Raw genomic sequence first — 15,984 nt, 5'->3', positions numbered from 1 at the left:
TTTGCATGCAGTGGAATATCATTTTTAAAATATTTCTTTATAGGATTTTTTTTTATTTATAAAACACTATTAAGAATTTACTATAACATAAAAATATAGAGAAAAGTGGGTATGGAAATTCTCAAGAATTGTATAAATTATAAAAAAAATTCAAAAATGTTGACCAAGTTGCTGAAAACTCTTCTTTTTCTGGCTCTCTACTGGGAAATAAAAGAATAAATTAAAACCTTTATAAGCAACACATATTGGCAATCTAATTGTTTTCTTTATCAAGTATAGATTCATTATTCTGTTGAGGGTTATTCATTCTTATGAGCATCTAGAAGTTTTTAAGTTTTTGATTAAATCTTTTTCCTGTCATTAAAGCCAAAGGGACATATGCTGCCTTAGCTAACAATGATTATCCTCAACGTTTATTAGCAATCTTAATTACAGCAAGAAGTTGCAACCAATTCTTATTCAACATCTGTGCTACCCCACTCACACTCACAGATACACCACAAGTTAGGAGTCTTCATTGAATCTTTCAAGCCTGAATATTCCTCAGCAATTTCCCTTTGTCAAAATCAGCACAGCTCCAATGAGTTCAACAAGCTACTCAAGAGAAGCCAGCCCCAGTCCATAGTGCAGAGACAAGGCAAGTCCCATAAACCAAGGTCACCCCACAAGGTAAAGGCAAGTCCTCAGGGAAAGGGCGGTATATAAATGCAATAAAATAAATAAATAAATAAGTCCATGAGGTAAAGGCAGGTCCACAGGGCAAAGGCAAGTCCAGAATTCAAGAGACATGATCCAAAGTTCAAGGTACAGAATTCAGTCTGAGAGTCAAGGCAAGTATCACAATAGCTTAAGAACAAACAGCAAGGAAACTGACACGTTGTTCCCAGCATACTTTCACTCACCTTGCTGACCTAAATAATTGCTTCCCAGTGCAGCCCATCAAGAGGGGCAAGGCTACCTCCTCATAAGTAGCCTTCATTGTACCTGTCTCCTCTCAGCCCTACATGCTCTCAGATCAGGAGGAGAAGGCAATTCTTCTTCATCTCGACTACTGTACAGGGAAGCATCTGGGGAAGTCATCACCACATCCTTTATGATATAAAAATAAATAGTTTTTGTTGAATTGAACCAAGACAGTTTGGTCTAGTCATTAAGGCCAGAAAGCAGGAAACCATGAGTTCAAGTCCCACTTTAGGCATGAAAGCCAGTTTGGTGACTTTGGACCAATCAATATCTCTGAGCCCAACCCACATCACAAGATTGTTGTTGTGAGGAAAACAGGAGGAGGAAGGTTTTTTAGATATGCTTGCCACCTTGAAGATCTGGCTCTTCTAATAATTACTGGGGTGGATTGAGGCTAGAACAACTTCATAGCTGATGTGTGAGAAAGTGTTGTCCTAAGCACCAGGAGTTTTTATTTTGGTTGCTTAACTTGTTTGGTTTTTTCTGTTTTTATTGTTTTGTGACACACCCAGGGTTGTGGTTCGTAATATGGGCAGTTATATCAGTCTTTTCAATGGATGCATATATAAGATTTTAATCAGTAAAACATCAGTATTATATTCGTAGCCCAATATACATGTCATACAGTGTTAAGAACAAGGATTAAAACCAGTTCTTCCATAAACTAGAAATACATGGTTGCAGTGGAGATATTTTCCATCCTAGCCTATAGCGCAGGTTTGCTGGTTGCATTTTTCTCCCCAAATGTTATGTCATTGTCTTGAAGACGATATGAACAACAGAGAACACATAATGAAGAGAAAGAAATTACAATGTGAACAAATGACTTTCTTGTACTTTGTGATGAAGCATTTGTTGTATGGCTACTAAGAGAAACTTCAGAAGGGTTCTTTCAACTCTTAGCAGCAGAGATGAAAGCAAACTTTTCTATCATTAGGGTCACATAGTTGCTTTGGAAAATGCCTGCACATTACTTTGTGTTTGTTTGTGCATGATTAGGATCTTCATCTTGCTTTGCAAAATGCAGAGCAAAGTGAGTTTTTCTGAACAAACATAATGTGAAAGTCTTCAGAAGCTTTGGAAATGTCAGTAGTTTATGTACCTACATAAAAGGCTGATAAAAGGTGATAAAAAGGCTCTATCAAAATTAAGTTAATAAGAATAATATTGTGTAAAAACACTCAGATTTATTTGCAATATTTAATTTGGTATTAACTGATGATGTCAGATTTTTATGGCTGAAAGAGTTAGCCCAATATTCATAATATTCATTTGGAAGTGTTAAAGAAACTGAATCTTATAAACCAGGATCCCAAAATTTGCCAGAATTTAGTAGGCTAATATATCAGCTGACAAGTGAAGCAAAGGTGGGTAGTGCAATCTGGAATTCCTTTTCAAAGGGATGTGATGGTTAAAGTAAATGTTGAATGATAAGATTGAAATCCTAATTTTCCCAAATTTAATTCCTGCTGTGAAAGTCTCAAAGAATGTTTCTGTCAATGAAAGTTGAGATATATTAATATAGTTGAAATAATTTAAGCAAATACTGAGTTATTTCTTTCTTTATTTTGAGCTATGCTTTTGTGTATTTTTTGTATCCAATTTATTCAATATCTATTATATGTGTATGCAAAAATGTATTTCTGAGCTCTCGGCAAAGCAGTCTTTTAGCTATTTATGTTGATAATTTGGCTTTTTTGTCTTCTAATTAGATCATTGTAAATAATTTACATGGATATTGCCAGCAATCTACAATCCTGAAACATCCAGCTCATGTGAGAGATGAAGAGTAGTTGTTGATCTTGTAACCAAGCTCTTCGTTAACCTCACAAAGCCCAATGATTAAAGCCACAAAACATACATCATCTCTTAAAAATATATTAATGCCCATTCATAGACTGACATGATGGTTTCTAAAGATCTTAAAAACTCTTCTGATTGGATTACTTTCATTTCTTCATTGACAACTATCCAGAAGTTGCTGAAGTTCTTTAGTTATGTCTCTCAGATATTATCTTTAATAATAAAAAGTCCTAATTTTTAATAAATAATTTAATCTCCTTTTTTTTACAAAAGAAATCCTTCTGAGCTTTATTGATATTACAGTATGTTCAGAACTCTAAGAATATATGACAGAAAGAAATCTTTCAGATTAATAAATAATAAACAATGGCCTGTGCAATGAGAAAGTTGAGCAGTATTGAAAGCAGCACAACACCTCATTCAAAAATGACCAGAGTACTTGAATAAATTTTGGGGAACAAGGCTTTGGGGTCTGTCTGAAATCAAGAGAACATAGGCCCTATGTAAGGAGATGTTAGTGAGCTGTGCTTAAAACTATCACCTTCTATTCTACAGTTCATTCATATCGTCTATCAGCTATACTATTGTCCAAATATTAGAGTCACATTCATGATCATGTAAGACAGCAGTGTTACAACAACATCATTCTAGTACAATGTGTTTGTCAGAACAGCTAAAAGCTGCACCTGACCCCTCTATGGAGCACAAGTCTCTTGGGATACATAAAGTTATTGCATACGTATTTAGTTTTGAAAGGATGGTAGTTAGTTTCAACCAGAGACAGAATTTCAGTGTCGAAGAACAAAGCATGAAGAATATTATAAATATCTCAACTTTTTTCATGTTATATATAAGTCACTACAATGATACAGCATCATTTGTGGAGGCTTCTTACTCTTTTCTAAGGTTTACTTTATAACCACCTTTTGTTACCAGAATCGTAATGTCACTGTCATCAAAGAAGCAAGAAGAATTTACATGTTAGGGGAAAATCTGGCTTTTCTCCAAGAATGTTAGCTTTAATCACCTTCTCACTAGCCTTATTTTATCTCTCACTCTCTAAATCACATAATGGCAAATGTAGAGTTCAAAGTCCTCACGATCCATATCATATGTACTATCAATCAGGTGATGTCATAGTGGGTGGCATTGTCACTTTAGCTGCTTTCGTGCATGGTGTCCTAGATTTCAGCAAAGTCCCACCACCACCATTGCTTGAAGATCTTGTGTAAGAATTTTATGCTCATTTCCATGTCTTCTAACTGCAGAAACTGCAGTTAGTATTTTATGCTTAGTTCTACATGTCTAACAGTACGAACTGCTAATAGATCATAATTAAATTATTCTACTCTGTTTAAAATTGTATCAAAGTGTTGGAGATTTGTATTTGTTGTTGTTATTTTCCCCAGACAGTTATCCAATGTTATCCAATAAGTATGGGCCAGACTATTAAGGGAAAAATTCACTGAAATTGTTACTGTTCTATATAGATAGATCTGGCAAAGTTTAATTCTTCTCTGAAAATTTTACACATTCTTCCTTGTGATTATCTTCCTCTTGATTTATACATCATTGAAATACTTCTAATAAAATGTGGCATTTCTTCACACTTTTAATGATGTGAATAGCTGTTATTAATATAAATTATGATTATACCATATAAAAAACAACAGAATTTCCAAAAGAGAAAAAAATACAAATGGATTATGTAGATATTTGCAATAAAGTTGACACTTTGCATAAGTAGACCTGCAAAATACTATTTTCTAAGTTTCCATATATTATATTGTATGAAATAACTGTTTTATGAAACAGTTTCATATACATGTTAATAAGAATAAATATTCTGAGACTTATAACATGTGATACAATATTTTTTTCTTTAAAAAATGTTTTAAATATTTACCTGACTTTCAATTTATCTTCTATTTCAGATTAGTTCCTAAATTTTATCAAAATATTGTGGCCCTGGCATTTGCAGTCAAGGATATCAATAAAAACCCACAGATCTTATCCAATCTCACTCTTGGCTTCAACATCTATGACAGTTACTTCAACGCCCAGAAAACATACCATGCCACAATGTTACTGATTTACAACAAGAAAACCCTTTTTCCCAACTATATCTGTGGTACCCAGAATCATCTGATTTCAGTGATTGGGGGACTAGATGCCAAAACTTCCATTCACATTGCAATTCTCTTGGACATCTATAAGATCCCACAGGTAAGAAACAGAGCATACCTGACTTTTTAGAATTTCTCAAATTCATTTGGTAGAAATTCAGATTCTTATAAATAACATTGTACCTTATGTGCTTCTTTTCTGTTAACATCCCATTACTTTTTATTACTTTTTTTTAAAGAAGGACAATGACAATCTAAAGAATTTTAACCTATGAAAAAAAACTACTTTGGTATGAATGAAAAATATGAATTTTTTCTGAATAAATGGCCTTGAAATATTTGCACAGTCATGTTAGAACTGTGTAACCCAAATAACAAAAATATCTTCTAGTATAATTAATTTTACAAAGATATAGTTACATAATCTTTGGTCACAATGATATTATTCTAGAGATGAGTACACAGATTATATACAAAAGCGGTTACACAAAAGGTGAATAAGGAAGCAAGTACAGTGTACACCATCTATAGCTCCTGTAAAATGAATATTTTATTTATTCATTAAATGTATTTTTTGCAGCCACAATAAATTATTCTTGAAGTCTTATGTAGAAACTATACAACATAAACCATTGACAATACACTGTAAATAATAAATACACGAATCATACTACAATGCAAAGAAAAAAAGGATAATGAAAAATGGAAATATGAAAAGAAGACTGGGGAAAGACTGTCCAAAACATTTCAAAGGCCAGGAGCTTAAAAACTTTCTGCAGAATCAAGGGTCTCTTTAACAATTCAATTCAATTCAGGATTTTCCCTACTTAGAGTTCTTCATGGAAATGAATCTGGAAACCAAATTCACAATAAAGAAAAGGGAAGGGGGATTTTCTGGGCAACGGTAATTCTTACAACTGTCCTGAATTGTACGCAAAACACTATCACATATTTCTGACATACAAAAACTATAACAGTCAGAATACCAATCTATCTAACATTTCCTGAAGTACTTATATTATAGAATTCTTTATTGACCAAGTGTGATTGGACACACAAGGAATTTGTCTCTGGTACATAAGCTCTTAATGTACATAAAAGCAACAACTGACACTCATGATCATAATCATAAAATACAATCATCATAAATCATAAGATACAAATTGAGTGATGGCCATAGGATAAGCAAAATTAGAATACTAAATAAAGACAATCAGCATAAATCATGAGATACAAACAGCAAAGTTATAATCATAAGAAGCTAAGGAAATAGGTAATAGGAAAGATGAGAAGGATATTAGATAATACAATCCTACTAGGTGGTTTGACATCCCAGGGCATAGGCAGTGTTGTGGAAAATAGTTGTTTAGCAGAGTGATAGCATGTGGGGGGAAACTGTTTTTGTATTTGGTTGTTTTGGCGTGCAATGCCCTGTAGTGTCATCTTGAGGGAAGAAGTTGAAACAGTTTATGTCCAGAATGTGAGGCATCTGTAGATATTTTCACAGCCCTCATTCTGGCTTGTGCAGTATACAGGTCCTCAATGGAAGGTAGGCTGGTTGCAATTATTTTTCTCTGCAGTCCTAGTTACATTGGTCCACGAGGAGAAAGCCTCAGAAATTAAAGTAACTAAATTTTACCAGAATTGGGTCACTAATAAAGGAAAATTAAGTCCTGGGTATTAAATGGCTCCAGTTCCCAAGATACAGCTTCAGGTCAAAATTGCATCAAAATAATTCAAAATTATCAGGGGAATGTGCGATTATGCTCTATAACTTTTCTACAAAATATGATATAGCAATGAGAATAGTGCCACACCAAACATTTTAAATTTATCTTTTTGTTGATACCAATAACATAACTTTCCATTCATTTATTGGTTTTTCATGTAACTTTTTCATGCTTTTCCATCTTTTCTGCCTTACTCTTAGGCAATTCCAAATTCCTGACCAGGTCATTTAGTTCACTCTGTGAAATTAGATGTGGTTCAGTAGGAGCATACAATGAGCTAAAGTTTGGGTCCTCTGACACAGATGGCTCCGGATCAGTTGCATCCTGCTAATCATCTTTATCATCATCTGAGTCTAGACCAGGGGTATCAAACTTGCAACATCATGTGACGTGTCATGATGTATCACGAGTTTTTTTTCCATTGCTGGGCATGGAAAAATGAGGGGCCCAACTCTTGTCCTGATTCCCTATTTTCCATCAAAGATATAGATGGTATGCATTTTTTACCACTGCACCTTTGAGATGCCAGTGTAACCTCACCACAACTGTAGCAGAAGAGGGCTTTAGGGCTTCTCCTAAAATCTAATATCTCTACAGTTTTGAGCATGTTCAGTTCAAGATTGTTCCAGCTGCACCACAGGGCCAGTTGTTCAACTTCCCATCTGTATGCAGATTCATTATTGTCTTGAATGAGACCAATCACTGTAGTATCATCTGTAATCTTCAGTACTTTAACAGGGAGACCCTTTGAGATACAGAGAGAAAAAATATAGAGATATATAGAGAAAAAATAATGGAGACAGCACACAGCCCTGGGGGAAACCTGTGCTAATTGTGCAGGTTTCTGATTTGATTTTGCCTACCTTCACTTGCAGCTTCTTATCGGTTAGAAACCTTATGGTCCAATTATAAATGTGATCAGACACAGCTAGCTGGGTCAGTTAGTGAGAAGAATATCTGAAATGATTGTATTGAATGCCAAGCTGAAATCGGTGAAAAAGGAACATAACACATTTCTAATGATTTGTTAAAGATGTGGGTGTAGATGGGGACCAGTTGGTCAGCACAAGCTTTCAAGCAAGAAGGTGCTGTCTTTTCTGGCCTGTCACTTTTCCAAGCTTTTGTCTGTGAAATAAACCTCACACATATTTTTCTGTGATCACCAGAAATGGGGGGCCTACAGGGATGGGGTCAGTTGTAGGAAACTTGTCTGTTGTTTGTGTATCTGAGATGGAGAGGATGGCTATAGTTCACAGTGGTTTCCTCTCAGACCTACAGTAAAACTCATTCAGGTCATCTGCCAATTGTTGATTCTCTTCAGCCTGGGAAGGAAGTTTGCTGTAACCAGTGATATCTTTAAGGGTTTTCCACACATTTGCTCGTTCATTTGTTGAGAACTGATTCTTCAGCTTTTCAGAGTAGCTTCTTTTTGCTGCTCTGATCTCCCTTGTTAATACATTCCTGATCTGATTGTACATCATTCTATCTCCTTTTTTGTATGCTTCGTCTTTGGCATGATGTAGCTGCTTACGTTTAGCTGTGAACCAAGGTTCATTATTGCTGTGTATTCACAAGCTTCTGATTGGCACATATAGGTCTTCACAAAAACTAAGATATGATGTCACAATATCTGTGAGTTCATCCAAGTCTGCAGAAGTAGCTTTAAAAATGTTCCAGTCTGTGCAGTCAAGGCAAACCTGTAGCTTTAACACTGCCTCCTCAGTCCAAAACTTCACTGATTTAATTGCTGGTTTTATGGTTTTAAGCTTTTGTCTATAAATAGGTACAAGGTGAATCATACAGTGATCAGAGTGTCCCACAGCTGCTCATGGTAAAGACTGATAAGCATCTTTTTATGTAGTATAACAATGGTCTAAAATAGGTTTGCCTCTAGTAAGACAGTTGGCATGCTAGATGTTGTTTGGTAGCTCTTGGCTTATATTAGCACTGTTGAAATCTCCTAACAAAATGAGAAATGACTCTGGATATTTTTGTTGATCGCACAGAATCTCATCAGCTAGAGTTTGTAATGCATTGTTTATGCAAGCTTATAATGAAATGTACGTAGCAGGTAGAATAGATGTGGAAAATTTCATGGACAATAAAACAGCTTGCAATTGATAGATAATGTTTCTAAGTCCATATCACAAAATTTCTTTCATGTGGTTACATTTTTACATCATCAGTTGCTGATATAAAAGCAGAGACCCACCCTCACTTCTTTTTATTGCACATTTCTGCAATTCTATCTGCTCTTTGAATCTGAAATCCTGGAATTTGCAAACAATTATCATTAACCAAGTAGTTCATCCAGGTTTCAGTGAAGTAGAGGGCTGCCAAGTTAAAAAGTCTGAACTGTCACTGTAATGTATTGGCCTTGTATGTTGTTTTCACTTGCTTTATACATGACTGTTTGCTTAATGGCTGACCTACTTTTGTATCTTATGTAAGTTGCTGGGCTGAGCTAGACTTGCTGTCTCCAGTCTGTTAAGTAGGTTTGGGGCGGAAAACTGCTGCTTTAAATCTATTGGTCGCTGCCTAGAGGCCAACCATATAAATAGCTGTGCAGCAGCTATTAGCTTGCTTCTGTTATATTCTAACTCTGAATAAACTTGTTGCTGTTTGAACACCTTGTCTCACTGAATGCTTGCAAGAACCAAATACTTAGCAGTCTCTATTTAAAAATAGCAATTAATCTATCTTATTTATAAGTGAGTGAAGATTAGTTAGATGTAGATAAAAGGTAAAGGTTCCCCCGCACATGCATGATAGTCGTTTCCGACTCTAGGGGCCGGTGCTCATCTCCGTTTCAAAGCCAAAGAGCCAGCGCTTGTCTGAGGACGTCTCCGTGGTCATGTGGCCGGCATGACTAGACGCCAAAGGCGCACGGAACACTGTTACCTTCCCACCGCAGTGGTCCCTATTTTTCTACTTGCATTTTTACGTGCTTTCGAACTGCTAGGTTGGCAGAAGCTGGGACAAGTAACAGGTGCTCACTCTGCTACACGGCACTCGGGATTCGACCCGCCAAACTGCTGACCTTCTGATCGACAAGCTCAGCGTCCTAACCCACTGAGCCACCACGTCCCTTCTAGATGTAGATAGGATTTGCTTATTAAATATTAAGCAAATATTAATAACCATTACTATTAATATTAAAGACTAAATGTAACAGACATAGCTATTTGTGATAAAATACCATTCACTCATTCATTCAATTGATAATACTATACTGCATTTAAAATTGCTCAAAACATGCTTATTTGTGAATGAAGAGATTATCTTGGGTGTATATAATCTCTTCAGAGGGACTGTCAGAATTTTCTCTAAATTATGCCATATTTCATCCACTCTAGCAATAGACCTTGCTTTATCTCTGTTTTTTGTCCTTTCATTCTAACTTCAGCAATGCTATGTTTTGCTCATTCACATAAGCATTTCTTGTATTGCTATACAAACATATGACATGTTTTAAAAAAGCTTGAAAATAACAATTAAATTGACTCTTTTTCTATCCCATTCCTTTGTTCTCTATCCTTATGCAGCTTATCTATGGCTCAAGTCCTATTATGAATTATAAAACCCCAGCCCTTATTTTCTTCCAGATGAGCCCACTGGAAAGACTTCAATATGAAGGGATTCTGTCTTTGCTTCTCCATTTCAGATGGACATGGATTGGTGTAGCTGTAATAGCCAATGACAATGGAGAAAGGGTTATAGAAATGATTGTTCCATTATTGTCCCAGCACAACATCTGTTTTTCATTTATAGAGAGATTTGGTGAAATAACAACTGTTCATGAAATTTATGACTTGTTGAACCATGGTGCAGAAATACATGATAAAGTTATGGATAGCAATACTAATGTTCTGATATTTTATGGAGAATCTTATACTATGGTAAGGCTGAGATGGATAGCATATTTATCAAGAAAAAACATAACAAATATTGTCAAAGGTAAAGTATGGATACTTACAGCACAAGTGGAGCTCAACTCACATGTATATCAGAGAAATTGGGATACTGACATAATGAATGGTGCTCTGTCCTTCACAATTCATGCCAATGACCCACCAGGATTCCAGTCATTTACTGAAAGTAGAAATCCTTCCATGACAGAAGATGGATTTATCAAGGATTTTTGGCAGCAATCCTTTGTTTGTGCATTTAAAACGTTAAATGTAGGTGAGGTAGCTGGTGATGTTTGCACAGGAGAAGAGAAACTGGAAGATCTTCCTATAACCTTTTTTGAAAAAAGAATGACTGGTCACAGCTACAGTATTTATAACTCTGTCTATGCAATAGCCCATGCTTTGCAAGCCATGATTTCATCCAGATCTGCCCAGCGGTCAGTGGCAAATAAAGGGAGGCTGAAGCTTCAAAATCAAGATTCATGGCAGGTAATGGACTGAGCATCATGTTGAAGAAAAACATTATTTGTATAAAGGAAAATGAGCCCCATAGTTTCAATTATAGGAATTCATTTTGATCTCCATTCCCATCTCTGGAAAAGACACAAGTTTCTCTCATTTGGTTAGCCACATCATATCCTGATGGATTAACCCTTCACATTCTAGACATAAACTGTTTCGATTCTTCTCAGGATGCAGCTACAGGGCATTGCAGGCCAAAACAACTAGACACAGAAACAGTGTTTTCCCTCACGATACCAATCAGTTGAACACCTAAAACATAATTTACTGTCTTATATATAGGTATATTTACCTACATAGATAAAGTATTCTATTCTATTCTATTCTATTCTATTCTATTCTATTCTATTCTATTCTATTCTATTCTATTCTATTCTATTCTATTCTATTCCTTCCACTGCACCAAATTGTTCTTAGACTTCCCCCCCAAAATTAAACACCTTTTTCTAATCTTTATTTTTTGTTTCTTTCCCATCTAGCTGCACTCCTTTTTAAAAGGTCTCTCATTTAATAACAGTGCTGGGGATCTGGTTTCTATTGACAACAATGGAGAATTACTAGCTGGATATGATATACTGAACTGGATTGTTTCTTCTAATGAATCCTTCATTAGAGTTAAAGTTGGGACGGTAAACCCTGCAATTTTTTCAGACCAAATATTCACCATAAATGAAGATGTCATAACCTGGCACAGTTGGTTTAACCAGGTGGGATACTTTGGAAAATTTATAGCAAATTTACTTTTTAGCTAGATGGATAAAATGATTAATTCAGATCTGATCAAATAAGAACAGGTACTATTATGCAACCAATAATGTCTCCAAGTTGTTGCTTCAGCTGAATTTCTTAGGAATTATTTACTATAATGAAAGAAAATACTTGATATAATATCTGTGGAGCCACCTTTTCTCAATGAGATTGGGCTGCCCCATTTCTACTGGTAGAAGGGGCCTATTGCTAACCCATTAGCCAAGGAATTTCAGGTGGTGAGACTCATCAGAAGAACCTTTCTGTTATAGGTCCCACCATTTAGAACAGGGGTGGCAACCTACCAGCCCACGGACTGGATGCCTCATGGTGAAACCACACCCACCCCATTACCGGCAATGGAAAAAAAGTCACAATACATCGTGACATGTCATGTAATGTGAGTTTGACACCTCTGCTTTAGAACATCTTAACACAGGACATGAGATCTCCCCTCTTTCCTTTAGCCTTTAGAAAAGCCTTAAAATCTAGTTGTGGGAGTTGGCATGGGCTCCCGAAGGAGAAGCTATTGGCTGGAGGTGTTTGGTGCATCAACAGAGAAGATACCACTACCTCTCCCCTGCAACCACTTGTATTTTTCTCTAGTATTCATTTCTCTCATTTTAATCTGTTTTTATATTTATAATTGTCAGATGTTTTGTTGCCTTTTTGTTCTTCTTGTAAGCCAAATAAAATTGACAAATAAAGTTGACAAATAAATTTGATGGATAGATAGATAGACAGATATTTCATATTCTTCTAAAAACTAGAACTTGCTTTTCTATAGTATAAATTTCAATTGTATTGTTTATTATGACTTACAACAATTCATCATTATTATGGCATTGTCAGGGCCCACTTCAATACCTCAACGTAAAAAACTCATGGAAGCAGTTTCTTCCAAAAGGAACTTTTATTTGGAGAAGTAGATAGCAGACACAATAAACAGGATCTAAGGATTTCCCACTTAGATCAATAGGTTAAACAAGTCTCCATCAAACCCCACCCCAATAGTTTATCCAGTCATTTCTAATGGGAAATCCTCACATGTTAAGTACATTGTGGGAAAGAGCTGATAACACTAGTCTTTCCCAGGCTCGCAGCGGTGTTGTTGAGGCTTTGCACCTTCCCTTCTGAAATGGGAGATAAGCCATATTGCTGGAGGCACATTCCTTTCTCTCCCCCCCCCAAGGTGACATCAAGCAGAGACAGTTCAAAGAGCAAGTATGCAGAGACAGCAAAAGGGATACATTGTATCGATATAGAGAAAACAAAGAGACAGCCTGCAGTGTCATCCCCCCTTCCCTCCATGAGTATGACAGAACCCAAAGTAATAGAAGAAATAGAATTAGGAGTCCCCTAAATAATATGGGTTCTGAAATCCTGCCCCCTTTAAAAGAAAGAGAGATCCACCTGTGGGAATTTCTCAGTAAATATCCAGATGTCATCCAAATAAACAAGCACCCCTTTCTACAGGTGCTTTATCAATTGCATAAATACTGCGTATGCTCTTTGTAACCCAAAAGGTAGAACCCAAAACTGGTAACATCCTAAGAGGCAATTGAAAGCTGTCTTCCATTCATCCCCCTCTTTTATTCTGATCTGGCAATAGGCTTCTCTCAAATCTAGCTTTGAGAAAATTTTCCCCTTCGATAGGTGGGACATCATGTCTTTCATGAGAGGAAAAGGGTGTAGATTGCTTTTGCTCACTGCATTCAAAGTTCTATAGTCCACACAGAGGTGAAGAGTCCTATCTTTCTTTTCTCAGAACAGCACAGGAGCAGCTGTTTTTGGCTTTGCCTGCTGAATGAAACCCCTTTCTAAATTTTTGACTATGAATTTCGGCATCTTCTCCAATTCTTGCGGGCTCATGGAATACAATTTGGGTTTGGGGAGTTTCGCACTTGGGCGGATTTCTATGGAACAGTCCATGGCCTGGTGAGGGGGCAGTTCATTGGATCTTTCCTCACTGAATACTTCAGCCAGGTCTTTATATTCCTCCAGTATCTCTGGTAGTTCCTTCTCCCACACACACACAGTTTTCTCAGCTGGGGTTCCACTGTTTCGGGGCTGGGCTGGTGTAGTGGGCATCCCTCCTGCTATGGACCCATCTAATTGAACAAAAGAAATCAGTTCCTTCAGCCTCCTCACCCGATTTCCTGAATTCCCCACTAATGTTGGGCTTTTGAGGCAGTGAGTGCAGCCAGAGTCAATTAATGCCCTGATTTTCACTTTCTTGGGCATGGCAGAGGCTAATAATTCTACTGTCTGGGTGAGGGATGCAATGGGTTCACTTAAGAGGGATTCATTCTCTGAGTTGTTGTCCAACGAGTTGAACATTCCTCTTGGATTGGTCAGAGTTTCCTTCCCTTGTTGGGCCGAAGCAGGGAACTTGACGACGTCTGTGCTCTTCATGGCAGTCTCTTTCAGCTTCACTGGAGTCTTCCAGGGTTTTCTGGCTGGAGCTCGATCAGTTTTCCAGACAGGGGTGTGTGAGCAGCATTCAGCTGTATGGTGTCCCTCTTTCCCGCATCCTGAGGTTCTTTTTGTTGCTTCGACGAGTCACGAGTTGGCTCTGATGGCGATCTTCCCCATGATCTCTCCCCTTGTCATTGCCTCCTTGCTAGGTCGATCTCTGCTTCCTCAACCAGGATGTAACTGCAGCCAGTAGGGGTCCTCTCTGGGGATGCAAGCATCATAGAGATTGTAGTTTAACCCATCCTAGAAATGGCTGATCAGGATGCCTTCCAGCCAATTCAGCTCAGAACTGCTAGGTGTATTCCACTACACCTAGGGTAGCCTGCCTCATTTCACTGTATTTACTGTATATGTTCCTGTGCTTTCCAGTCAGCTATGGGGTCTTCAAATTGATACCTACAAGCTGCCATGAATTTATTGAAGTTTTGCACCTCTGGGGCATCCGCATCATGTAGGTCCATTACCCAATCTGCCGTGCTGCAATCTAGGGCTGCTTGCACAATGCGAATCCTGGCTCGGTCACTTGGAATGTTGTAGTTCATCACTTGGGTCAGGAAAAATCCCAAGTGTCATGGCTCCCCCTGGTACTTCACTTTCAGTGGTAGGAACTTCTCAATGGATCAATACCTCTTCTTCGACTTGTGTCATCTCCCATCTCTGTCTGCGGTGGCTGCAGTCTCAATATTGCTTTTGGAAGGCCCTGGGTCTGTTGGCTAAGACCCTCCTTCATCTGTCCCTTCTGTGGAGCTTAGGCTAAGGGTGCCCCGGCATGGGTCGGCTTTCTCTCCTCTCATGGAGTCGAGTGCTATTTTCATCATGTCGATTGCCCATTCCAGCATTCAGCTGGACCGGTCCTCCTCACCTTTGCTAAGGTGGAGAGACTTCTCCATCTCGGCTTTCCAACCTGGTTGATGACTGCCTTGTCTGAGCATCACCTTCCTGGCTTCTTCTCACAATCCTCTTGCTTCCCAACAACCATCGACCACCTGGGCCTGTGGCAGCATTCTTCAACCACTTCCTCTTCTGATGACCTTGAGGATTTGGAGCTGGAGTATTTCAAGGGATCTGCTTGGTGGGAGGCTCCCCACCCATTGCAGGTTCCTCCCTCTCCATTCCAATGTCCGACATCATTTGCTAAGTCCCCCAGTAAGGGTCTTCCTTCCGGGATGACTTTTAGTGCAGATCCTGTCTAATGTCAAATAGCATTTTATTTTTTAAAAAAACCAAATAGTTGAAATTTTGCTTTTTAAATATTGTATTCCATAATTGTGGGTTTCTCATACATTCTTTTCTTCAAATTTTAATGTATAAATTATAGAATGAATGAACAGAGTGATTTGGTTAATCTTATTTGAATCTGTTCTTTGGCTATTTCAGTAACACACATACAAAAAGTGCTTTTTGAATCAATGTTTACAATTAAATTGCAACTGTACAAAATTTATGATGTTTTTACCCCAATTTCTGAACTAAATCGTTAGACAGAAATTGAGCAAGGAAGCCTGCTTTAACTATCTTTGGATGGATATTAATTCAAATGGGAATTGGATGGCTCATTTTTTATATGTAACCCAGACAGCTGAAACAAGCAGCCCATTTTTGTTTGAGACTATCTAATCCTGATCTAAGAAAAGTCTAAAAGGAAAATACTATACATCTCCAGCACTCTGCCTGGAGACAAATGTGCCCAAACTTAAACATTGG

General features: G+C 37.4%; 1 protein-coding gene across 1 annotated transcript in view; it reads left to right on the top strand.

The window, feature by feature from the left end:
• Positions 1-3,878: 3,878 nt before the first annotated feature.
• Positions 3,879-15,984, top strand: part of LOC310650012 (vomeronasal type-2 receptor 26-like) — a gene marked incomplete at both ends in the record, with an annotated part of 53,367 nt that continues 41,261 nt past the window's right edge. The window contains 4 exons of the mRNA XM_083378847.1: positions 3,879-3,994; positions 4,701-4,992; positions 10,228-11,022; positions 11,535-11,762. Coding sequence (XP_083234973.1) covers positions 3,879-3,994; positions 4,701-4,992; positions 10,228-11,022; positions 11,535-11,762 — 1,431 coding nt within the window. The remainder of the gene's footprint in view (positions 3,995-4,700; positions 4,993-10,227; positions 11,023-11,534; positions 11,763-15,984) is intronic.

Source organism: Vipera ursinii (assembly GCF_947247035.1).
Source record: "Vipera ursinii genome assembly, chromosome: Z".
In the NCBI taxonomy this organism is placed as follows: domain Eukaryota; kingdom Metazoa; phylum Chordata; class Lepidosauria; order Squamata; family Viperidae; genus Vipera; species Vipera ursinii.
This window is presented reverse-complemented; position numbering and strand designations above follow the sequence as displayed.